At 37.1% G+C, this 26,364-nt stretch overlaps 2 protein-coding genes across 2 annotated transcripts in view; one reads left to right on the top strand and one right to left on the bottom strand.

Annotated features, from left to right (window-relative positions):
• The window catches only part of LOC124281831 (deubiquitinating protein VCPIP1-like), a 41,627-nt gene extending 32,884 nt beyond the window's left edge, over window positions 1–8,743 (bottom strand). Inside the window, exons 1-3 of the mRNA XM_046717825.1 lie at window positions 8,659–8,743; window positions 3,112–4,011; window positions 478–603 (exon numbers count right to left, since the gene is read on the bottom strand). Of these exons, the coding sequence (XP_046573781.1) occupies window positions 478–603; window positions 3,112–3,958 (973 nt within the window). The 5' untranslated portion in view covers window positions 3,959–4,011; window positions 8,659–8,743. The remainder of the gene's footprint in view (window positions 1–477; window positions 604–3,111; window positions 4,012–8,658) is intronic.
• A 263-nt stretch (window positions 8,744–9,006) lies between these two features.
• Window positions 9,007–22,706, top strand: LOC124281830 (protein phosphatase inhibitor 2-like). The gene is made up of 4 exons (XM_046717824.1): window positions 9,007–9,104; window positions 13,683–13,886; window positions 14,297–14,400; window positions 16,009–22,706. The coding sequence occupies exons 1-4, from the start codon at window positions 9,013–9,015 to the stop codon at window positions 16,188–16,190; spliced, it is 582 nt and encodes a 193-aa protein (XP_046573780.1). The 5' UTR covers window positions 9,007–9,012; the 3' UTR covers window positions 16,191–22,706.
• The last annotated feature ends 3,658 nt before the right edge of the window (window positions 22,707–26,364 follow it).

Here is a 26,364-nt window from a genome sequence, read left to right as displayed (position 1 = left end):
AGATAATTTAGGTGTACCTTGGTGAAAGTAAATGTATCCATACAGACATGGTTTGACAGATATTATTTTCCTAGAAACTATGCTATCGAAAAGGAGATTTTCTGTCATACGCGCTGGCATTCAAAATGGCAACACCTATGTAAAGCTGTGAGATCAAGAGTGCCCGCAATAAATAATTTAATGGGGTGCAAAAATAGGTTATGAATCATTTAAGATGGTCAAATTAATCGCATTTTCCATAATATCATGGTGAGAATTATTTGAATAATTTTAAGGGTGCTGCTAGGGACCTGAGTAAACATTTCATCCATGCCATTTCAATCTTTATGGTGCCATGGCCCTTAATTTTATCAATGTTTTCATAAATGAAGTTAGCTGACAGCCAGTGAAAAAATACTAATTATAACACATTCATAAACAAGTTAGGGCATCGATAAATCCAACTGGTTAAAGAAACTGTTCTGTTTAGTTTCTTACCTCTGATGCCTACGAGAGGGATGAAGTGGTTTCTCCCACTGCTGCTCCAGGCGATGCACAGAGGCTTATTGAGCACACTGTCCTTCTTACAGTCCTCTGGATCCACCAACACAGGGAGGAACACCCCTGTGCAACAAGAGTGAGTTTAGTTTTATGCCACTTTTTGCAGTATTCCAGAAATATCACAGCGGTGGACAGCAGAAATGGGCTTCACACATTGTACCCATGTGGGGAATCAAACCTGGGACTTCGGTGTGACGAGCGGACGCTTTAACACCTTAACCACTCATTATGAGTTAATTTTATTGTAATATTATATCATACATTTGCACAGTTATCTTTCAAAGTGATCACTACATAAATGCAATTAAGACTATGATGGATCTTATAATTACAATATTTTCCCAGTCAGTGGATCAGCAAATGCTCAGTTTTCATTATCATCTCCCTGATAGTATTCAACCCAGCCAACCTTCACATCACCACCTCATCCTACTAAGTACCCAGTCACTTCTGGATTAACAGAAGCAATCATGTAAAAAATTACCCAAAGAAGCCCTAGAAAATCTCAGGAGTCATGCTACTGAACATGATCACTGAAATCCAACGTCATCTCCATGACTGACACTGCTTAACTTCATCTAATTTGTTATCTGTGTCCTCTATACAGGACAGAGCTGCACACACTTCTGCCAGCACTATTACACATATACCATTACCATGACGACACAATCAAGCAGCAATTCCTTGTTTATTGCCTAGTGGTTATCACTCAGAATATGCACATTGATAATCAGAGCTCAGTAATCAATCAATTATCAATTGTAATCATAAACCCAACCACAAACCTTATGAGGGCAATGACGGGACACAATCATAACATTGTGCAAACAAAACAGGCACAGATTAACACTACACCAATGATCCAGACAATCACATGATCAAGGATACTTCCTGTTGAGACACACGTGAGTATGTTGTTTACATTGCGTTTTACGATTCAGGAAACTGCTATAGTTGACTTCGCAAACATATCAATAAGAAACATACTTTTAAAAGTTTAATTGATGTTTCTATCAATTGTTCCAGCAATAGTAGTGCCATTATTTAAAATGTTGCTTGTGATGTTAGTTTGGGACCACCTTGAATACTGAGTGACTGAGTTAGGTTGAATGACACTGTTTACAGTATTTCAGCTGTATCAGAAAATGTCAGCTTAATGAAGGGCAAATAAGCCAAAATTTATGAAATCCATGAACATGAGTATAAAACTAACAAACCAAAAATACAATCAGGATGAATCTGGATTGAACCCATGATCACAGGGGTTCGAGGCCGGAAAGGCTAAAATTGTGACGCTTCTCGGTTCAATGAGCGTAGCCCTTCGCGGTACTTGCAATGCAATGTTGTGGCTGAATGAACACGGCGCTCACTTGGAGGCTCTGACAAATTACAGAGAAAACAGGATTAACGGGGACGCTCTTTAATTTGGGCATATAAAAAAATATAAATAAAGTTATTTACACATTTTCAAGTCTATTCTTCATTATTCATTTCTTTAATTCGACATTAGATAGTTCATTTTGAGGAGTCTTTCCTACAAGATAAACGTGTACCTTACGAGTTTAAATCTTTATATATGTTTCTGCTTATGTATGCTGATGATATTGTAATATTTTCTTAATCTGTTGAAAGGTTGCAAACACAGTTGAATTTATGAATAGTTTTTAATTATAATAACCGGGTAGGAGGCCCTTTTTTCAATTAACAATAATATCAGGTCGCTCTCTCTCAACCTGGAATCTCTTTTATTTGTCTTTGATTGTTATAGTATAAGACAATATATTATGGATGTCAACTTCTTCTTTATTGTACATGTATATACGTTTCTGGGCTATTCCTTGCCCCATTGTCAAGTGAATGCTAACTAACAGATATACAGGATATATATACTAGTAATTGATTTTTATGTTGGCAGTATACTATCTTATGCGTCTGAGATATGGGGATAGAGGTTGCATTTGGATTTTTGTAAAAGGTTATTAGGAGTTAATGCATCAACATATAATTCCATGGTTTATGCAGAGGTAGGTTGATATCCGCTCGTATTTAAAAGGCAATATAGCATGATTAAATATTGGTGTAAGCTTCTTGTGTCTGAAAATAACATTTTACGGGGTTGTTATGAGTATTTGTATGAGGAGGTAGAGACCCGTGGTGTCCAAAATTGGGCGTATCAGGTTAAAAATATTTGGACAAACATTGGATTAAGTGAAAATATGGGTAGCCTAGTGGTTAAAGCGTTGGCTCATCACGCCGAAGACCTGGGTTTGATTTCCCTCTTGGGTACAATGTGTGAAGCCCATTTCTGGTGTCCCCTGCCGTGATATTGCTGGAGTACTGCTAAAAGCAGCGTAAAACCAAACTCGCTCACTATTTCAGGAACTTATGAAAGCATTCCAAACTATGTGTCCTTGGCAGGCAAAAGGGAAAACTTGTAACTATCTTCAAAATAGGGAACATCAGATGTTTCATTTGGATTTACTGATGTTTTTTGTAACATTATCATGTTTATGTCACAAGTAGTTGGGTTACCATGGTTACTTGAAACAATCACAATCAAGCTATACTTACCACAGTAATCTCCAGAGCTTTGCATTCCTTCAATGGAATCAATGAGAATGATTGGTCGCTTCAAGACATTTGCAAGTCCGAATATATGGATGTTTCGAAGGCCAAGAGGTTCACTGTCCGGGGGGATAAAATCTGGGTGACACTCATTGATGATGTCTGACCATTCGTCTTTATCAATAAAGTCTTGAAACAGGTTTTTGTATTTGGTTAAATTCATCTGAAAATTACGCTGGAGGTTGACTCGAAGAGGATGCCAGAAGAGTTCCCTACCAACCAGAGCTCTCGATACAGCATGTACCAAACAATGCCCATCACCGTCTGCATGGATTGGAATGAGATATTCCTGCTGATCATTGACCTCCTGGACGATGTTCAGCGTTTCCCTAAGATACAGTTTACTTCCTGACCGGTCACATCCATATCCCATCACCGACAAATGTTCGGGATCAATGAGAAAGGCACGATCTCCCAAAACAGCACAGTCAAATTCATTCTGCAACAGCTTAGCTTTCCCAGTCTGTTTATCCATGCCGTAATTGGTAAGAATTGGTGAAAGAAGTTTGCACACATAATTTGACAAGCCTAAAACCTTTATATTTTCCGGACCTTTGTGAGGTTTGACATTGCCAAGAAGAACGTTCTTTAGAAGATTATGCAAAGCAACATTGGTATTTGTGACTTCCTCAACATTCTGAAGAGAGGCTTTGTCATGGCGCTGTCCACAACTTGTGCACTCGATGCTTTTGTCAAAAGCTGGGAAGTACAGCTTGGCTTGGCATTCTTCATCCGGGCAAGTACCGGTCAGCACCTTGTACTGGTCAGCGCTCTTGGCTTTAGTACGGGACATTGTTGATTAACTGATCAAGTCCAGATTTCCTCAATCATTACAGATTCCTGAAACTGAAGTTTCATATTTTTCAAAAACAGCTATGAAAATACAGAGGCAAACAAAACTTTAACAGGGACTGTAGCTCACTTTATCATTTTTTACCTAATAATAGGTACAATAGACATATTTAAACTAATAACAAGCCAAAACATTTTAACAGGGCTCACTATTACTCCCGACTGTGACTCCCAACTTCAGCTATACAACAATTAATTAATTAATTAATTGAATATTCTTGACAAAAAATACAAGATCTGTATTAAACTTTGTACTGCACATTTGCTATAAACAAAGACAACAGTACCCAAATTTGAAAACAATCAAATAAATGTTGGCAAAGTTATTGGTTGAACATTTTCCAGAGTCCAAGAGCTGTAATTTGTGATAATTTCTCAACAAATCAAAAATGTATAAATGTAACTTTGCACTGGACCTCTCCTATAGATATGGAGGATGCTTCCCAAATTTGAAAAGAATCCATTCAAATATGTTCAAGTTATTGGATAAACAAAACAAATTTAAAAAGTTTAAAATTTGTAAATTGGTGCAACTCTTTAAAAATTAGAAAATCAGAACCAAACTGTGAACTGCACCTGTCCTTTACACAAGGATGCTGCTATCACTGTGAAATATTTTTGAAATACCTTTCAAGTTATTGGTTAAAACCACTTTTCTAAGTTCAAATTCTTAAATTGCTCTTATTCTTAAAAAAATTAAAATAACCTGATAAAAGTCCTTCAGACTAAGAATGTGGTCCCCAAATTTAAAAAAAAAATCCAACTAATATGTTTCAAGTTATTTAGGGTCAGGGAAATTTCGTTTCTGCGAATCTGCTCAGATCACTTAAATGTCACGGCCATCTATGGCCGACAAGTGAATATGATTGCCGATGGTTTTGGAGAAAATGCCTGCTTACTGTCGAGGAAATGATTTGTAGATGTTGCAATAAGTTTCTAGACCCGTGGAATGGCGCAGACAATCGAATCTAGCCCTACATTGGTGCTGTCAACGTGGCTGGAATTAATAAACAAATTTAAAAGGTGAGTTTTCGCTGTCTTGGGTGATCCATGATTTTGGCTTGGAATTGCGGAGGTTGCTGTTTTCGATGAGTCGTGGCGTATAACTTTTGAAATAATGATCCGATTGTGACCATTTATAGCTCATTTTGTAGCGAAATCATCTCGCTTTTGATCCGTAGGCCACTACGGGGCCTTAAAAATAGTTTACGTCGTGAAATCTAACTTTGATTGAGGAGGGGGTGGTTCCGTCGTTACATCCCTTTCCTTTTATATAGTACTAGGGTAGGATCTATATACCTATATGTCTTTCTAACGCTGTTTCTAAACGTGACACGCCCCAGTGGGTTTAGAGGGAGTCCACTGTAGTTAATATCAATGTTTGAAAATATACACTCATTTTTCTCACGTGGATTTTGTTCGTTCATTGTTTAACGCCGTAAGCAGCAATATTCCAGCTATATAGCGACAGTCATTAAATAATTGAGTCTGGAACAAACAATCCAGTGATCAACAACATGAGCATCGATTCACTTAATTGGGATACAATGACACGTTAACGAGGTCAGTGAGCCTGACCAACTGATCCTGTAAGTAGCCTCTTATGACAAGCATGGGTTGCTGAAGACCAATTCTACCCTGGATCTTCACAGATTTTCTGACATGGAAAATGCTCATATTGTTGAACAATGCCATCACTATCAATACCAACTTTCAAAAAGTGATGTGTTCACAAGTGTTGGATATTAGAACGGAGACTTTCATTAATTAGGGTTCGCACTGACATGCAAATCCTTGTATCTAACACAAATATTCAGGTCAAAATATGCAGACAAAATAATTATTGTGTCACAGATGATGCAAATAGTTACTCACAATTTCAGAAATAGATACACTTATCAACTGTTAATGTGTTAGATCCTTTCATTTGGCAAAATTATTTTGTAATTTAACACTGTGAAAACGAAAGTTAGATCTCAGTGGGTGTGATCAGTGAATTACATTCTGACTAAATATGGACATAGATATTCAGCCCTTAGAGGGGCAGTGTAATTGAAAGGCTTTCCTAATAAATTGTGCTGAATGTACCAATTCATTGAAATACATCTATTTTTATTCCATTAATTTTTGCTACAATACTCTTCTATTCTAAAACTAATGAGCAGGTTTTCACACCTAATTGATTTTGCTTGATTTCATAAACACTCTGTCATATGGGAGAAAGAATGTCATCAATGTTAAGTAACTCATGCCAGTTTGTACAAATGAGTCAGAGAATATCTGAATGGCACTATATGGCCACCTGAAAAAGGACATCATGCCGACGGTGTCTTCCCATTTGTGAGAACTCCCAGTTGTGAGACACATTAATTAATGGTTCAGTGCACATACGTGGTGTTTCCACATCCCTACAATGAAAGTGGGATTAGCCCAGTTGTTGAAGAGTACCTACAGGAGTCATTGATGAGTAGATTAATGAAATAGATTATCAAAGATCTATTTACACAGAAGAAATAGACTATTATGAAGTTTAAAAATACATTTTGGCTTAAACATATTTTATTATTATTTATGAAAATGAATTGGGATTGGTGAGAAAGTATTACTGCTTATGTTAACACCGCTCCAATGCAACATAAAATACAAAATGAAATGGAGGATGTGACGTCATCGATATTGACTATTGCATAAATATATATTTAAGTATACATCAAATAAAAATTATTCCCTAAGTAGTCATAATTAAAGAGTTTCAGTTGTGTGTGTCTAACAAGCTATTGTAGGAATATAAATCAATCATGAGAAGGTTGTTGAGTTAATTTAAGTATTTTCCTGAGAAAATTTGAAGCGTTGTGTCTTGATGATATAATCGTGGACAGATTCAACTATTTTCTGGTTTACACAAGGAGTAAATTCTTTGTTTCCGTTCAAAATGGTATCCAGGTTATAACTGGTAGTGCTGGGTAAAAAGGATTTGGCATAAGAGGCAGTTCGACTGTAAACTTGTATTTTAGAGTTATTTCTTAAACTATATCTTGTAGTTTCGGAGACGGACGTGAAACTGAGCAGGTAAATTAATTTTTCTTTCAATGATGACGAAGTTACCTACACAAAGTGTATGTTAATCAATTTATCTTATAAAGTTTCATTAAGACTTCCACAAGATTCAGTTACATAGCAAATCAGTAATTAGCTAAGGTTAATCCATTCTATCAGACAGGGGAGTATGGTGTGTTTTCTTTGTTAATTACCTACTCCACTGTCTCATAACTGGGAGTCTCACAATTGGGGGTTCTCACAAATGGGAGTAGACCATGCCGACAGATGAACATCAACTGGCAAAGCCAAGTGTAAATGAGGACCTTAAACTATTGTACTGTTTGTTTGTAGTTTGTTTAACATCACCCTCAGCAATTTACCTGCTATCTGACAGTGTTCTGGGCCATACAATCCAATGATTGAGCTGATCAACTGATCACCTCTCACAAGCATGTGTTTCTGAAGACCATTTCTAACCTTATCTTTACAGGTTGTGTTATGCTGAATTCACCGAACATATCTGCTCATAGCTGCAGCCACATAAATACACACTGGAATTACTGTCAAGGCTATGCAAAATCTACCATAAAACAGATACTAAAGCAGGGTTTATCGTAACCATGTTAACCAACAAAACTTAGGGATCGAAGAACCCATAGTTACAAATTTCAAGTGTCTGTACTGGAAATATGAGAGTCCTGTTCAGCAATGACTGACTGACTGAGTTTGGTTTTACGCCGCTTTTAGCAATATTCCAGCAACATCACGGCGGAGGACACCAGAAATGGGCTTCACACATTGTACCCATGTGGGGATTCAAACCCGGGTCTTCGGCATCACGAGCGAACGCTTTAACCACTAGGCTACCCCACCGCCCGTGTTCAGCAATGAAATGTTGCAGAATACTGTACTGCAACACATTTTAATCACAGGACCTTTATATTACTGATAAAGAATTTGGTATGGTGAATATTATTGTGCGAAGGTGTAGGTGTTTCTATCTTTATAAAGCAAATGAGGTGGTTGGATGGCTGTATGTATCTCTAGGTTGTTGATGGTTGAGACTTCCACATTTCCATGAAGAGGATGGATAACTTCTTTGAGTGAAATTTGAAAGTTGGTGTGATAAACAAAGGTGATAGCTGTATTGATATACAACTTCTTTATTTATAGCTATGATATAATATACAATTCATAATAACACATATACTTTTTAATGGTGTTAGCATCTACACAGAAACGTCGCATATATATGTAATAAGATTAAGAAGTTATAAATCCACAGAACTATGGCTTTTGTACGTCACACCTATTTCTAAATGCCACTCGAAGAAGTCAGTAATTTGTGACTGAACTTTAGTGTTGCAGGGTTTTAGAAGCTCTTGCTTTGGTAAGGGTAATCGTACTTAGAACTTGTCGAAAGGGATCCGGATATTTAATAATAGGGCCAGTGGGGCTGGTTATTAAATTCCCAGGAATTTCGTTTTCACGAGGAAACAAATATATCTTATTCAAGACTGACAACAGGAGCGAATTAAAATAGTGGCGTGAATTCGAAATTGTCAAGTCATATATTTAAAAGAAATATGAATAAATACAAACGTTTATGATCAGCGTTGTGATGTCGCATATACTGCTAATTCCAGCTTTCGATTTCCATTCACTGGAAGAATACCCATGTTTGTCTCTCAGCTGTGTTTACATCGTTTACTTTGTAACGCGCAATTTGATTTGTTGAAATTAGATAGATGCCAAGATGTTAAAAACTAACAGAAATGTATTGGTCATCTGAGACTGTATCTGCATGATTATTTCTCTCTCTACAATTCATTAAATAATTTAGAATATTTTAGAGATAGTTAAATACAGACCGGAAATTTCATAACCGTTCGTTGCGGAAATCCTAGAACCAATGAGCGTTCTTGTTACAACATCTTATCAGGCTATTCATTGAAAATGGCTACCGATGGCAAGCCCGTGAAGGGAATTTTGAAACACACGTCTAGTCTAGACAAGCATGACAATCCGTCTGCACTTGGAGTGGAGGGGTAAATATTCATAAATGTCATAGCTAAAGCATGAACAAAAACGAGCTGTAAGTTTCGCTCTTAACGTGTATATAGAATAGTAATTAATTATGTGAAGGTCGAATCTGTCACTCGTCACAAGAACTGTCAGTGACACTGACACAAATGTCATATTGTCAAAAGTGTCATCTGATGGTTTAGGTTCTATTGCTGACAGTGCCCCCCACTTGTTACAAAACAATCAGAGGCCAATAAGCCGTATGCTAATTCTTCATTTACATAAACTTATCTGGTAAGATCGTATTTTAATCACCGAATGTATGTTTTCGGAAGTGTGCAGTTTAGCTTTCGCATATCAAGACGATTTGCTGGCAAACGATTTTTGTTCATTCTGTACTGAATGTCCACCTGGTATGCCTTGACTGTCAAAGCCTTTCTCATGATATTAAGTCCATTTATCATCTCGACTAAGGAAAGTTTCTGCACCACTGACTAATCATTTGACTGGACTTTTAGAATTCAGCACAACAAGCATACATGATATCCTGTGACATTATTTGTGAAATTTGTTGTAAAACACATAGCTGAAACAATGCTTTATGACATCAGCCTGTTAGCATTAGGTTGCCTCAGAAATCTATCATCACTTCACTGCATCTCTGCATAGTCATTGAAGAGATCAAGCGATGTTGAGAGTTTTCAATATTTGTTTACTACATATAGCATGTGGTGGCACATTTTCAAGCAAGTGCAAGTTTATGAAAGTACTTCTATTTCACATATTTCACATTGTTTCAACTTCTTCCATGGCGCTATAAGGATTGCTAATGTGAACTGATATACATATATTATTGCTTTTCACAGTGACTAGTGGTGGTTCGATTAATTGAAATAATCGAAGATTGGTCGCAGTGATTAAACGACCAAGCAATCGGTCATGTTTTCTCATAATCGAACACAAACAATTATGGAACACTTGTTTGCATTAATAATATTTTTCACAAGGCTGGTTTTGTTTGTGTCATAAGCACTACAAGCTCGTTCCACGTCATGATTGAATTTATCTTAAAGACTTCAAGAAATTTATGTTTCTAACATACTAGTCATCCTTTAAAGATGTGAAATTTACAAATGCATTTTGTACAATTTGAAAAAAAACACCTCAAACTACACGTTTTTTCTCTATTTTTTGTGCATTAACAAAAATAACCAGGAAAATTTCATAAATGACGCTAACCAATTATTTTCGATGATTGATCAGTTGTATTGAACCAATCATCAATTATGGGATTTTTACCAGTTCCCAACACTAATAGTGACATGTGACCTACTGCAGAGAACATCCTCATGATTAGTTGCGGGGCTGTATTTCAAAATGCTAATGGTGCTTATTGTAAATAAACTGAAGAGACAGGTCTAATGAAAGCATTTCAGTTAGTTTTTGCATGATTATGTACATAAACCACTACAAATGCAAGAGTGAATGAGCTAGTTCTCCATAGTTCCTCTTTTTCTTTGTTCACTGTGGCACTTTTTGTCTGTCTATCCATCATGAAGTTATACATTATCATGATTATGGATAGAGCTGAAACCTTGATCTTGTTTTAAAACATGGCTGCCTAAACAGATATAAAGCAATGCCTGCATGAATGAATATATTTTGTTGTGTATTATTTAGGGCTTCAACTGATCCACTATGAGGTGAATATTATGTATATATGTCATAAATATGGGCTAATGAATGCTAATATGTTTTTTACAACGACAATAACAAGTCAGCAGTTGATGGGCTTTTTAATATATTCAGTGAAACATAACAAAAACAGTTATTTGACACGTTGACAGTGTCAATTTATCATGACAATGACCTGATTGACCACATTACTGTCTAGTCAATGAGAGGGTTATCTCCCATTTGACAGACACCCATTTGACAGACACCCAATTGACAGACACTGAACTAGAAGGTTAATTAGGGTAACACCTACGGGTATAATGGAACAGTCCACTGTTTAGTGAGTAGAGCAGGGTGAGTCTGAAACAGGTTCGTTACTGAGAAGTTTGATTGTAGGTACATAGAACTTTGTTGTGTTTAAATGATAAATGATTTCTCCTCTCAAAATTGTTTTTACTATCAATTACTATCGAATATAAAAACAGGTTTGTCACTGAGAGGTTTGATTGTGTTTATTGATAGAAAAGCCCCCTCCCAATAATAGCATATGTACAACAGAAGTTAACTGAGAAAACGTTTTAATACAAATCAGTGTTCTAATTTTAACAACACTTTCTAAAGATTGTAACAGTTTATGTCTTTGAGTAGTATACAATGGCCATTCAAGGACGTAATGATAAACATTCTCACATCCATGGCCACATTGACATGATGCGTCATATTTTAAATATTTATTCTAAATAAATCGTAATTAAGTTCACTCGTCATAGATCTTAATACTGTGTGCAAAACATATAACTTCTTTATTCCATATGAATAATATTTAGGTTCACATTTACTTTATTTGATTTATATGATACATCAGTGTCGCAATTTCTAATAGCTAAGCTAATGTTTTCAATATAATGATGCCGACTCCCCGTTAGACTAGAAGGTTAAACCGAAATGTTTGTGAAAAACTGTTTTCATATTGCAGCAATAAAAATTCAAATTACTGTCTTTTCGTCCATCTTTCAAAATAAATAATATAGCTTCAGTTTTAATACAAGACAAATCTTATGGATAACAACTTCTTGATTTATGTTATCCGTAAGATTTGTCTTGTATTACTACACCAACTTCTAAATGCCTTTGAAGAATTTAGCTTCAGTTTGTTCTTGTGCTTTTATTTGGACTATTCCATAATAATGTGTAGGTAACAGGTAGTAGATAATCTGTTCACCGAACCATAAATGTTGTTGTTTTAAGGTGTCTGCGAACTGGCTGTCTGCGTAATAGGAGGACACCAATGAGAGTGACTATTACCCTGCCTGTGCTGGATTATAGTGGCTATATTCCACATTCATCATGCTTTGATAATACGAATTCAAGCCAAAAAACACTTGTGAATATTTTGTGTTTGTGTTAGCGAATAACAAACTTAATTCATGCAGGGATACTGTTTGATTCTCCAAATATGCATCCGACTTGTAACAGCCCTGGTATTATTTTGAAAAATTGTGAAACTTTTTCCCTTGTCCTCCAATTGTTGTACTGACAGCCAGGTTTAGTTTCTGATATATCAATAGATGCAGGATGTTCACTGGTAATTTGTTCATGAACAATGTTTTTGTTAAGTAAGCATCATGTTATATATTAGTTTATCTTCTTGGGGTGGTGTGGTAGCCCAGTGGTTAAAGCGTTCGCTCTTCGCCGAAGGCCCGGGTTCAATTCCCCACATTGGTACAATGTGTGAAGCCCATTTCTGGTTTCCCCCGCTGTGAATTTGCTGGAATATTGCAAACCATACTGACTCAGTCAGTCAGTTTAACTTCTACAGCTCAGAGACCCGTGAAGATCCGTGTTAGAATTGATCTTCAGTAACCCATGCTTGTCGTAAGAGGTGACTAACGGGATTGGGTGGTCAGGCTCACTGACTTGGTTGACATTTGCCATTGTATCCTAATTGCATAGATTGATGCTCATGCTGTTGATCACTGGATTGTGTGGTCCAGCCATATACCACCGCCATATTGCTGGAATATTGCTGAGTGTTGCGAAAACCAAAATCGCTCACTCACACTACGGCTCAGATAAGTTAAGGAAGGTAGCAGATAGAAAACTTGCACAGTTAGTCTGTTTCTTTCACATGGATAATTTGATATAATGTTTATTATTCCATCACACAAGAAAGTAACATACAGTAATGATCATGATGATAAAGATAGGCTGTACATGTAAGACAAGACAAAGTACAAATATCCATTTTCTGTCAACTGCAGTTTATTTCAAGGCGTGAGTAGTGACAATATGATTGTGGTTGCTGTGAATAATGTATACAGAAGGTGTAGATATCATAGGGATACATGATTTCCCTGTAATTTATATAAACATTGTTAAATGACATTTTGAACAATATTGAAAAAAACCTTAATACAAGTATAAGTTCAGATATGCATAGAACATGTTTTGTTTCGAGATAGTGTAAGAACAGGGTTAACTTGCATGTTTCAGTACAGTTTTGTTGATATTCTGTTTTTGCTGACTGATCACAATGAGATGTACGTAGGTTGGTGGTCCGACTTGTGTATGAAAATGAAATGACTACAGGATGTGGGTTTCTGGCTTTCCTCCAACATTAAGCAGTTTAAGCTGCCACTCAGTGATGTAACTGGAATGCTGCTCATCATTATTTGCTTGATCACGGTGTTAGTAGCTACACCGAAATGTCGCTCATATTATATTAAAGAAGTTGTATATCCATAGAACTCTCCTCGTTGTTCATCACACCAACTTCTAAATGCCTCTCAAACAAGTTGCTCAAAGCAGTGTTAAATCCAACAGATTCACACACTAATGTTTAAAACACACATATCCTTTTTGAGTAATATGGATCGCAGTGAAACTATTGCTCAGATTAAACAAGAAAATGAAACCCATTTCAGAAGACGGCCAGGGATGAAGTGGGATGAGATGAACATTCTTGCCACACATCATCCAGCAAACAAGGACTATGGCCATATGAAGATTGACGAGCCCCCAACTCCCTACAGCAAGTATTCCGATCCTGAAGATGATGATGGAGAAGGGGAGAGAAGGGGCAGCATTGGCAAGGGCGATGTACTTGACCCATCAGTTATTGCTGCAAAGTAAGTATTCTAATTGTGAGAAGTGCAGAATTAGAGAGGGTGATGCACTTGACCCATTAGTTATTGCTGCAATGTATGTGTTATTGATAAGTGAAGGGCAGCATGGGAAAGGATGATATGCTTGACCCTTCTGTTATTGGTTCTAAGTATGTGTGCCTGATGTAATCAGAACTTCATTTCATTACCAGTGTAACAAATAATTCCTTGTTATCTTTCTATACAGCTTGAATATTGCTGAGTGCACCATTGAACAACAGTCAACATAAACAATTATACCAACAAACAGACAATGTCAGGCCACTCTTCACATCAGCTATAACACATACCAGTAATTATGTTGATCATAGATCCACAATGGTGTATGGTTTCAGGCTTGTGTATTATTTACACAATTTTCTTTTATTTCGAAGATTAACTGAATCTCAAGAAGCAGAGTTAGCAAGGGAAGAATCACTAGACACTGAAGGGTCTGATGAGGAAGATGATCTTAAATTTGAATCACCAGAAGATCAAGGTTGGTCAAACACACACATCCCAACTTCATTAAGATCTGAATTGTTACCCCATACAATATCTCTCAGTGTGAAGATCTTGAGACATCTCAGATCTGAAGTCTCATTAGGTGAACTGTCTAATCAGCCAAACAGCATCAAGGCTTCTAATCCCTGGTACACGAGAGCCAAGCATTCAGAAAAGCACTGATTGTGTATTTTTGAAATGATTATATTTGGAGAAATCAAAATTGGGAAAAGTAATGGTGTTGTGGATATTTTGCAGAATTGTTTTTGAAAGCTCACATCTGATTGGCTGAGAACCTGAGTAACCTTCATCTTGAATAGGTTCACATATTGTTCAACTGTCATGACCTTCCATGGTGGATATCCATGAAGATCCAGGTTAGAATTTGTCTTCAGCAGCCCATGCTTGTTGTCAGAGGCAACTAACGGGTTCAGGTGATCAGGCTTGCTGACTTGATTGACACATGTCATCGGTTCCCAGTTGCATAGACCGATTCTTATGATGTTGATCACTGGATTGTCTGGTCCAGAATCGATTATTTATAGACCGCCGCTATATAGCTGGAATATTGGCGAGTGCAGCGTTAATCAACAAAACAATCAACAAACCTTCTATGGTGGTGTTCTTTGACCTTGGCACAGACAAGGCTTGTATTGTGGTAATTTCATTTCAGTGAGATGGAAACTGGCATGTAGCAAGTCCTTGTTCATGCTAATAGGTATTAGATGTTTAAAGAACATTATTAAAATAAACATATTGATATGCCTGATCCTGATAAAAATGCAGCGTCTCGTGCACACAGCCCATGAAAGTATTATGTTGCAATACTATTAATAATGATATCCAATATAGCATGCAGTTACTGGGGGTGAAACGGTACGTTTTTACCATGGTACGGTACATATTGCGGTACAAGGCCTTCGGTTTGGTTCGGTCCGTTTCGTTCTGTTTCGGTTTGGTATATGAGAACTTACTTCCGGGAAAATAGGGGCCGTCTAGTAAAGAAATGAATAGATTTTGACAAAATCATTTGATTTCTAGACATTTTGAGAAAGTTTAAAAAGGTTAATGACATGACCAAATTTTTGGATCGCATTATGGTATACCGAACCAAAGGCAAAATACCGCAGTTCTACTCATACCGCAGTATACTGTTTCACCCCTAGCAGTTACTTCCCTTTCCATGCACACTACTTCACTGCGCGTCTCAAGTTTTGATAAAGGTAAGCTTGGCCCTGTCTCTACACAAATAGGTGTCTGTTAAAGGAGCCCGGAAACAAGTTATGCCAATGGCGGCAATAGCTTTTTGAGGTTGTTTTGTTGTTCACTAATTTGGTCATGAAACATGAAAAAAGTGATGAAATATCATTAGACATGATTTTTACGAATTCAAGCTTATTGGTGTGCTGAATGCCAGACATTTTTCATACTCAGAAATTAAGATTACCAAAATCACAATTAAAACAAAGGGAAAACAAATTAGGATACATTGGTAGGGAAACTTTGTATCTTTTACAACTAAGGTTCGTTTTAAGAAGAGTTCATGATGAAGTTGTGCGATTTGCCAGTCTGTCCCCACAATGTCCTTGTTTCTACATTTCAGAACATAGGAAAGCTTTTGAATTGAAACGGAAAATCCACTATAACGAGTTCCAAGCAGTACAGCTAGCAAAGAAGTTAATGGCTGAGGAAGAGGAGGATGAGGATGAAGATGAACAGAAAGAATCAGTAGAAATGGACAATGACAGTAGGGAAAGCAAGCCAGTGGAGGACTCAGGGAACTGAACTATACCTCTCCTAGTCAACACCAGGTCCCTTGAAGTTGACAATGGCTCATGGGTTATATACAAGCAATTGATTGGCTGTATGTCCATGTCATGGTAGTCACTGCTATGCTGTAGGGCGACAGTAGTTGGCTTTGCACTTTCTCTTCCCCTCTGATGGAGACTACTGTTATCTCTCATGCTGTGACTATCAACCATTGTACTGATGTCTTAAAGAGAAAACCCAATGTTAACTTCAAACCAAGTTTAGATATTCTATTTTCATAGAGAACTCAGAACAAAAGTCAAAAGGTGCATGATATGAACCCATTTCATGCATTAGAATTAATTTGGTATTTGTTGTTTTGAATGTCTTTTAAATGATGATTAAAATATTATTGCTATGATATTAGAATTATAAGTATGTTATTAGAATTATTTATATAATATCTTGATTATTGACATGTTATCATGATTACTGACAAATTATTGTAACTGAGGATGTGTCAGAATTGTGGACATGATGTCATAATTATTGATATGTATAATTATAGTATCATCATTGGTTGGCAAACTCTCAGTCATATTTTTATGGGTTAATACCAACTGCAGTATGGCTGATATTAAAGATTGAAGAAAAAATGTCAAATGGAAGAAGTCTGTAAACAAAGCAGTATGATGATCAGGATTATGAAGAGCAGTTAGCTTTGTGAATATAGCTATGTCTTCTAAACATTGATGAAGACTTTGATTGTGAACACATATTAAAGGTATGCAAATGTATTTTATGAGAATGTCTGATATAACTGAGTTATGTTTTATACTTACAATATTGTCAGAATTGTCTTCCCTTGCTTTCTACATGTCCAAGCATTCCCAGTAGTTCTTGTAGTTTAATCAGTTTATCAAAATGCATCAATCACACATTTTCTCAGCACAATGATGTTATGATATGATCATAAAGTGACACTTCGCACCAAATATATTTTGTGAAAATATTGCCCTTAATTGTCAAATATATTAATACACTGATACTGTAGTGAAGAAATCAGTCTGCTGTCCTGTGCTTATATATCAAAATGGAACTTGTAATGTTTCCTTCCTATGATCCACCCATTCTGTTAAGGTGAGATAAATTGTGGATGGTCTCAGTATTATATGCTGTGGGATGACATTTCATGAAAGCAATCACAGCTGTCTTGATTCACAGCATTGTTTGTTCACTCGTACATGTATAAAGATTGATGTAATGTTTCGAGCACCCTAGTGTCCTGACACTGAGGCTCTCAATACACCTGACCTGATGCTCTTAATATCCCAGGCATCCAATTGTCCTACTTGCACCCCAGCACCCAATACCCCTTTCTACACTGTATTCAGCCAAACTCGATCACACTATGCACCCCTGGTGTCTCAAAGATCCCATGCATCCTATACACCCCACCTTCAGTACAGCCCAACACCCAGTGTACCCCTGGTGTCTTATATCAACGCGGCTTCCTATACACCTAACATCGGGTACACCCCCAACATCTTTATATACCCCTGGTGTTCATACAACCCCTGCATCCTATACACCCAACATCAAGTACACCCCATACACCACCAACACCCTGGTACAGCCCTGGTGTCTTATACCAACCCGGCTTCCTATACACCCAACATCAAGTATGCCCCATACACCACCAACACCCTGGTACAGCCCTGGTGTCTTATACCAACCCAGCTTCCTATACACCCAACATCAAGTACGCCCCAGCACCCCAGTCACTTCATACATCCATCCCATAATACACCCTAACACCATATCTAGAACAGGGCCGTGGGATTGCCAAGTGGTTCAAGCATTCACTCGTCACACCAAAGCCCCAGGTTCTGGTGTTCCATTTCTGGTGATATTGCTGGAATATTGCTAAAAGTGGTGTAAAACCCAACTCACTCATCTAGGAATCTCACTCACCCCAAGCACCACATGGAGCTCCATACACCTCATACATCCTCAGCAGCTAGCCCTCTCTTCTTCCCAGCACCTTCTATGCCCCAGCATTCCATATACCCAAGGCAGCCCATACACCCAACCTCTTAAACATCCCCAAATTCCTACACGATCCCACCAACCCACATACCCACACACCTCTATCCATGAAAGGGCCATTGGTTCTAATGTCTGAGAATATGGAAACATGTTTGTTCAAACTAGTATTACCACAGTCAAACTACATCCTGGCATTCAACTGTTTCTCAAGACTTTGCTTACATTGACCAGCCTTTTTTGTTTTATTTCCAGTAATTTATGTCATGTTATGGTGTGTAAAAAGCCTTAAGTAAATGGTCAAAATAATACTGTTACTTTTTCTTCAGTACACCAGTTAGTGCTAGTTTCACTGAATGTTACAGTGACGTGTTTATCAGCTGTCAAACTTCAGCTTTGAACCATGACAATACCAAAGAGGGATGTGGATTTCATAGGCACTCCAGTGTAATATCTTGAAAAGACTTTCGTGTCACCAGACATGCAATTTACCATTTATAGTTATGTTCTTGTGTATCCTGTGTCGTGTGTTAGAAAGAAATAGCTCAGTGGATTTTCTTTCAGTTGTAAGGTTCAAGTTGCATAATGTTTGTTACACATGATCTTAATCAGAAATTCCAAATGAATGAGTGAATTTAACATATTGTTTGTAAAATAGTTACAATTTATAGAATCACAACGTGCAAGCCTAACATGGAAAATGTGTTTTTCCCCAGGATAGGCAACTTGACAGTCTGTCACTTTTCGTGTCTGTTCCCTTTCTTGTTATTTTTAAGAAAATGTTCTCAATCATAAATCATTAAGTTTTTCCCAGGCCCTTTTTTGTGTATTTTGGAATACAGGAAGCAACAAACACCACCAGTCTCAAATGACTTAATTACATAAAAAAAATCCTCAATTTGCTTTGCAGAGTTGTGTCCCTTAGGTGTGCTGGGATTCTGCGTGGGTTCAAGTCCTGGTTCACCCTGATATTAATGTTTACAGGTCTGTCGGCATGCGTTTCATGGAATTAGTGGACATAACTTTGGATTTCCTTTTAACCCAAGCTGACCCACTCTGATATACTGTTCTCGTATACCCAGTGTAAAATCAAACTCACAGAGACTAGGTTACCTAACAAAAGTTCATTTAGGGAGCCAAGTGCTGTCCTTAAACTTACTGTGCAGGACAAGGGTTGAATGTTACAGTAGGCTGTTAAAATCAGCAGGTGTCATGAGTAGAATTTTGATGTAAATTTGAAAGTTTGCTCTTATATTATTATTTTTTTATTGCTTTGGAGAATGTTTATATTTTAGGTGGGATATTATTTCTCATCGGTCATTCATCATTCAGTGTCATATGTACAACTACTGGTAGTATTTGTAGTACAAGATGCAGCCAACATGAACTTAGTACTTTGTGTTGTGTTTGAAGTGAATCATTATTCAGGATTCACTTTATAAGACAAAACATGTTAGAATTTGTTTTAGGTGAGTAGTTAAGGAAGAGATTGGTATAGATTTTAAAGTTATATTATTTGCAGCCAATCCAAACCAAGTGGATTGTAGCTTCATTAGTGACATACAGTGGGTACAGTGGAATGAGAATGGCATACACGTCTGGGTTAGACAGCAATATAATACCTGTGACAAAATCATATTCCAGCTAGCGTTGTGTCCCATCGTGTTTCACTTACTAAGTCAATGATCAGAGACATGTATACAGTGATAATTTAAGCAGGACATAACCCTAATGTCAAAAGTTAGAGATGTAGAAAGCCTAGCAATCTTAAGGACTCCAGGATATCTGTAAGATTGAAAACCCTAATGTCAAAAGTTAGAGCTGTAAAAGTCCTAGCAATCTTAAGGACTCCAGGATTTCTATAATTTCAAACATGAGTACATTCACACCACTTTATAAGTCTTATATTTGGTAGGAATTGTGAAAAGCAACTTAGGATAAGAGAGCCTCAAATATGTGAACAAATTGTCTTTTGCCCCACAATTTCAGTCCAGAATAGGGAGACAACTTGATAAATAATATTCAGGGTGCTGTTGTACAAAGATATCTTAGTGCTAAGTGAATTGTAACTCTGAAAGTCATGTTGCTAAGGTGGTTTTGTATAATGGCACCCAGGGGACAAAAATCTTGATAAGTCTGCATGAGTCATGTTTGGACAGATTCTATGGTGTGGTGTCCACAGCTAGATTGATGACTGACTGCTGTGATATCCTCTTGCCCAATGTATGCTGTCTTGTTATATCTGCAATAGCTATGTTAAGTACTCCTAGTCACTATCAACTACATAGGCAATGACTGTACCTTGCCATACATATACGCATATAATCAACATCATTGTATTCCGTATATTAACATGTATATAGCTACGCAAAACATTAAACATGTCAATCATGCATATAAAATGCTTGGAAGCAACAAGCTTGGTACTTTCAACAGACTCGTAGTGTTATTTTGATCATGGTGTAACTGTAGAAATAGATTTTGTTATTGATGAGAGAGACAGAGAGCATTTATTGGAAGATTGGTTTGTTTTTGTAAATGCATTCTCATAGCACCACTGGTATGGTTGATATACCTTATATCTTCATAATGTATAAGTTCAATGGCGTATAAACTCTGATATCTATTGGATAGTGATTAATTTGAGCTTTATCAAAGTCACATTATTTATGACTCATCCTGTCAAGTTTCACATTAATGAGTCATTCTGTGGTTGCCAATGTGATATGTTCCAAGTGTTTCTGGCAGTAGTGTTGCTCAAAACCTCTGTGTTTCTCTGAACTAAACTACAAGGTATGTTGAATCTGGACAGTCACTCATTGACACAAGCAAAACCTAAACCATACTAACTATCCCCAATGTTATTTGATTTAATCTGTATGACACTTTTCCATTTTTAGCTGAAGGGTACCAGTAGTCCAATTCCCAGTGTTAGGAGGCAGCAGTTTACCTTGCAAAGTTACCTCCCTTAGGCCAGACAAAGTCAAGAGTTCAAATACCTGACTTGTTGGGATTGTGATCCTTGGTTTATCAGCACCTATTCTCCTGTTTTCAACCAAAACATAAACCATCTGTGACTCTTCATAGTGTTGTAAACCCAGCTCATTCTATTTGCTTGTATTAGAGTTAAAACTTTTGAATAATCTTTTTAAGAAAATGTTTTAAAAATGATAAACCTTTCTGCTTCCTGTCATTCACTGTCCAAAAAGCAGAAAATACATTGAATACATTGATCCTTACAGAAGTGTTTTGAAGTGTCAAAAATGATCATTGAAATAAGTTTCATATGTATTTTTGCCTGCTCTATGCAACCAGAATTTCAAAACAGAATGTTGGCAACACTGATGAATCTAAACCCACAATTTGTTTGAGATACCAATTTTAACTGGTTACATGTGTGTGATGTTACCTCAACCTCATCATTTGTGTATTTATTATTTTGAATTGACATATCACTCTACTTCAAAATGTTTGCTTTACACATCAAACTTGATCTCATCAACATCGATTTTCATATTTCTTAAACGAATCCCCATTGGGCTTAATATTTGTGCATCTTCAGTAAAGTAATTTTTTGAAGCATTGTCTTCATGGCTAAAGAAATCTTGTGCTTCTGTGATTTTAAGTTGCTTAGTAAAAATGGTAACTGATTATTTTCTACACATTTGTCATATGTTGTTATCATGTGAGATTATACATATAGGACATTCTATCAAAGAGATGCAAGAAAATGATGGAAAGAACTGTCCTGACGGTGCTGACCCTGTTCCACAAAATGATCTAAAACACTAAGAATATCCCAACTGCATAGGACAATAGCAGTACTAAGATTGTGTGATGGACTAGGGCCCAGAGTCTTGTTCTTTAACTGGTAGGGGAGTATGTGTGGTGTTGTTGTTTAAAGCCACACTCCACAATGTGTGAAGCTCATTCCTGGTGTCCCCTGCCGTGGTATTACTGGAATATTGCTAAAAGCCGTGTAAAATCCAACTCACTCACTAAAGCCACACTCATCAACAGCACACCTGTATGTCAGCAGTGTGAAAATAATCAAATCTGGACCAGACAATCCAGTTATTGATGTCCTGAGCATCGTTCTACGGATTTGGATATGATGACATGCATCAATCAAGTCAGTGAATGTTATCAAATAATTTCAGTCGCCTAAAACAATAAGCATGGGCTGCTAAAAACCAGTTCTGACCTTTATGTGATTATAAGTTATGTAAGTATCAGTTTTCTAAGTGCCACAGTGCTAAGATCACTTGTGGAACAAGGCCTGATCTGTTGATGATAAATTGCCCAGATTGTAACGTGCTGTTGTTTGGGTGAAAGGAAGTGGTGATATGGAAATTGAATAAGTGTTTGTGAACCAAATGGCATATCCTTTTGTAATGCTCTATATGTAAACATGAAATATGATTATGTGAACGTATGGATAGTCTGATGTGGAATTTATCCAGAAGACATGTCTGAGGAATAAATATGATAATATGTGCAGAAGTACACTGTTGTTGGTTGTATCATCATATAGACATTTTCCTGTTTGTTTGTTTGTTAACCAGAAACTGATTGTTTGTTTTGTTGAAACGGTAAAAGGAGTGCTGATGTTATTTATAAGGGATGAATTAATACACACAGGTTACCATTTCAGATGTACCATGATACTTTGTTCACACCAGATAAAATATGTGTAACTATATGCTATTCTGCCCCTGCGTTATTCAACTGTTCATGTAGCAATATAATGGTTAAAGGAAAGCTCAACTTAAATATGTCCATCCAAATCCGCTTTTGAGTAGAGTACCAAGCTCATATGACAGCTCTTCCAACAGTGGAAGAAATAATTAGTTCTACTTGTAATCATGCTTTCCTCAGTGTACACTTACAGTTGTGTTGTAGGACATAACTAAGGCATTACCTGAAGAAATTCACAAACAAGAATGTTGGTATATTGGCCCATATTGGAAAGATGGCTTTGGTATGCTGGGCCATCCTCGATAATCTCCAGGGTATACATTACGATCACTCTCCACTATACCCTGGATGATTATATTACCTCCCTTTGCTGGCTCCCCATTCTCACAGTAGCCAATCAGCTAAGCCGCCGTTATATCCAAGCTTGCCAGTGTCAACAAAGATAGCGGTCACAGTCGCGAAGGTTTGTTCGCAGTGCCACTCATATTTTTAGGGAAATCATACAGACAAATTGACAGATCTGAAACATTAAAAAATATATGAAAGAACTCCTACTACCTCTTTCAGAGTACCTCTGCATCAATGGTGTTGCCAAGTTTAAACGGTTAGATAATTTAAGAAGTGAAAGTGAGTTGTGCTTGGTTCGCTCAACTTCCCAGCATAGACACCTGATTGGATAAAAAGCCAGCAAAGGGAGGTAATAAAATCAGTGGATGCATCCAGGGTATAGTGGACAGTGATCATAACGTATACCCTGGAGATTATCGAGGATGATGCTGGGCATACTAGGATAGAGATTTGTCTGCATGTGGTGGACTGTGGCAGAGATAGGACTGTCTGTTCAGCTCTGACAGAGATGGGTCTGCATGTGTTAAACTTTGGCAGATATCAGACTATGTTCAGCCGTGGCAGAGATATGTTGACCTGCATTCAGCTATGGCAGGATGTGTACACTGGTGTGGGTGCTGTGTTTGGAATATGTATGTGTATGTGAGTGAGATAACAGTGGGTCTACCACATGTACAATATGTCTGTGTATATCATGATGTCATGATGCCTTAGGGGCAGATTCAGGATTAAAATTTTGGAGAAGGAGGGTGCTCATTAATCAGGAAGTCCAAAGGTTAGGCTCCTCAGGGAAAATCTTTTCGGGGGAGAAGGTGAGGGTGTGCACCCACGCTCTGGATCCACCCCTTTACCTGTATGGTTTGGATACAAGTATAACACTACGTGTTAAAATAACTAACACCATAGAATAACACACTTTATCATCCAAAACTGTTCCACTGGAGATATTGCTTGTGTGAGATCAAATGATATCTCCTCGGAGAAATATCCTCAGCAAGCCTCTTATTTGTAACTTTATCAATTTGTTTTGATATAATTGATATCAGAAGACACTTGGGTGAGATTCTCTATGTTTTGATGCCTTGAATATAGATTGCCAGTAAGATACAATGTGTATACAATGTGTTTGCCAAAGCTTGGTGTACCAAGAGGATAACATTCAATACAAGGACTTCAGCTCAATGTTGACAATACAATTGTTTATCAGATACTTGGATAATAACACAATATGTATATGATACATGGATGTAAAAAACAATATGTACACAATATAAAGACTTACCATATATTGGCAACACCAGTCAATAAACCTTCAAAATCGATGCTGATTTATTCCCCCATCTATAAAAGGGCCCCTAAAGAAGGCACATCAGCAAACTCGCGATCCTTTTATTTGCATTAAAGACATGTATTTCTTCCATTGTTTTTCTTTTACAGTGCTTGGTTGCAAAGAACTTGAGCACATGATGAGATTTGTATGTTGACTCTGTGCAACACAATATTGGTGACAGTAAAAATTCCATACATTTTAAGTACTGAAGTAAGTTAGAATCTGTTTCCTGTAATATAGTAGCCAATTTTTCTAAGATTCAATTAACTAGGCTTTGTTTTGTTTGACCCTGAGCATGTTTATTCAGCAGTCTTTGATACTTCTCTTTACACTTGCTAATAGATGAAACAACTAAGGAAATTGATTTCAGGTTCACCGGTAGTACTCGTATTGGGTCACATGGAAACTTGTAATCTCATTATTGGTTACTCTTTGGTTTGCTGCTTTGTATTTTTTTTTTCAATACAAAATATGTTATACATTGGTGCACTTAAAACATGAAAATACTAGCACATGATTTCAGGAAACAATTTGTTGGTGTTTTTCTGTACATCATCAAGTTTAGTTTGTTGAAAAACAATTCCCCTGATGCCCATATATGCAGTAGAAAGAAGTGTATGATATTGATATGATATACAGCTCTTTGCCGCATGGTATTACAAATATTAATATCCTACAATTCAGGAGATAAGGAACCATTTCATATCTTGTGTGGCTCTGGGGTGTTATTGGTTTTTCAATCCAGCCCTTACATATCTGGCTCCTGTTGAAATAAAATATAGGAAGTGTGAAAGCAGATTATGTATTATGATGTGTTTTGTCACTAAAAAAAAATGCACCTGCTTTATATATTACAGCCAAAATTAACACAAAGTTCCAGGTCCCTGTCTGTTGAATTTGAAAGGGTGTCTTCTAAGTCTCAACATAAAAGCAATAGATGTGTCATGTATGCATTATATAAAGTACTAGGTTTATATGCAATATAGGGATGCACAATGTGAAGATGTGCTAATGCATGGGCATTATGTTAGTGTGTGTGCGTGATAGTGTATCATTGGTATCAGCACCTGCACCTCATTCTATGGTCAACTCGCACAACCTCTAACATAACAGTTTCAATTTCTGTTGGTCCCAAAGTCACCCAGCAGCCATCCATTTCTTCCATGCTCTTGATTTCACCGTGTTATAACCCTGATTTCTCCGGTCAATCAGTGACCACCAAGAAGTTTGACAGAGGGCATCCAGGGACCTGTGCATCTTTGATTATCCAGTATAGGAAAAGTCAAAAGACTTCAGGTTGTGACTGTCAAACGGAGAAAAACTAGAAATTTCAAGATGGCTACCTTTGGGTGTATCGTTTTGGGTGCTGTTGGTGACTGTTGATGTGGAGAGAAATGTTATGAGGTGTGTTGAGCTGTACCCTTTGTTCTGTTACACCCAGGGGTCATCTCCCCCTCATCTGCAATATATACATGCCCCTGAGTCATGTGGTAGAAGATTGTATATATCATTATTGCCCTGTATAGTCTGTGATTGGATAACAATCAACCTATTCCAACATTTATACCTTTGTACAGTGATTGTCGAGAATGGTTTTATGTAGATTGTGAAAGACTAGTGAATGATGCTCTGTGATGGAATTGAATTCTAGGCCAGTATTGATGAGTGATCATTACTTTTGATTTAAAGGTTTGTCAGTCTGCTAGGAAAGGCTCTGTATTGTTCATCAATGGCTGAAATATAACCATGACCCAAACAAGATATTCTGAATGGTAATACATGTACCTC

This window comes from Haliotis rubra, unplaced genomic scaffold (genome assembly GCF_003918875.1).
Source record: "Haliotis rubra isolate DU_JTF1 unplaced genomic scaffold, ASM391887v1 Scf29, whole genome shotgun sequence".
In the NCBI taxonomy this organism is placed as follows: Eukaryota; Metazoa; Mollusca; class Gastropoda; order Lepetellida; family Haliotidae; genus Haliotis; species Haliotis rubra.
The sequence above is the reverse complement of the archived record's forward strand: the minus strand, read 5'-3'. Positions and strand labels throughout refer to the sequence as shown.

Bases quoted from the DNA above. Each gene is read 5' to 3' on its own strand.
- LOC124281830 (XM_046717824.1), top strand. From the start codon at position 9,013: ATGGCTACCGATGGCAAGCCCGTGAAGGGAATTTTGAAACACACGTCT. The intron at 13,887-14,296 runs GTAAGTATTCTA...TTTATTTCGAAG, and splicing joins CCATCAGTTATTGCTGCAAA to ATTAACTGAATCTCAAGAAG. The intron at 14,401-16,008 runs GTTGGTCAAACA...TCTACATTTCAG, and splicing joins TGAATCACCAGAAGATCAAG to AACATAGGAAAGCTTTTGAA.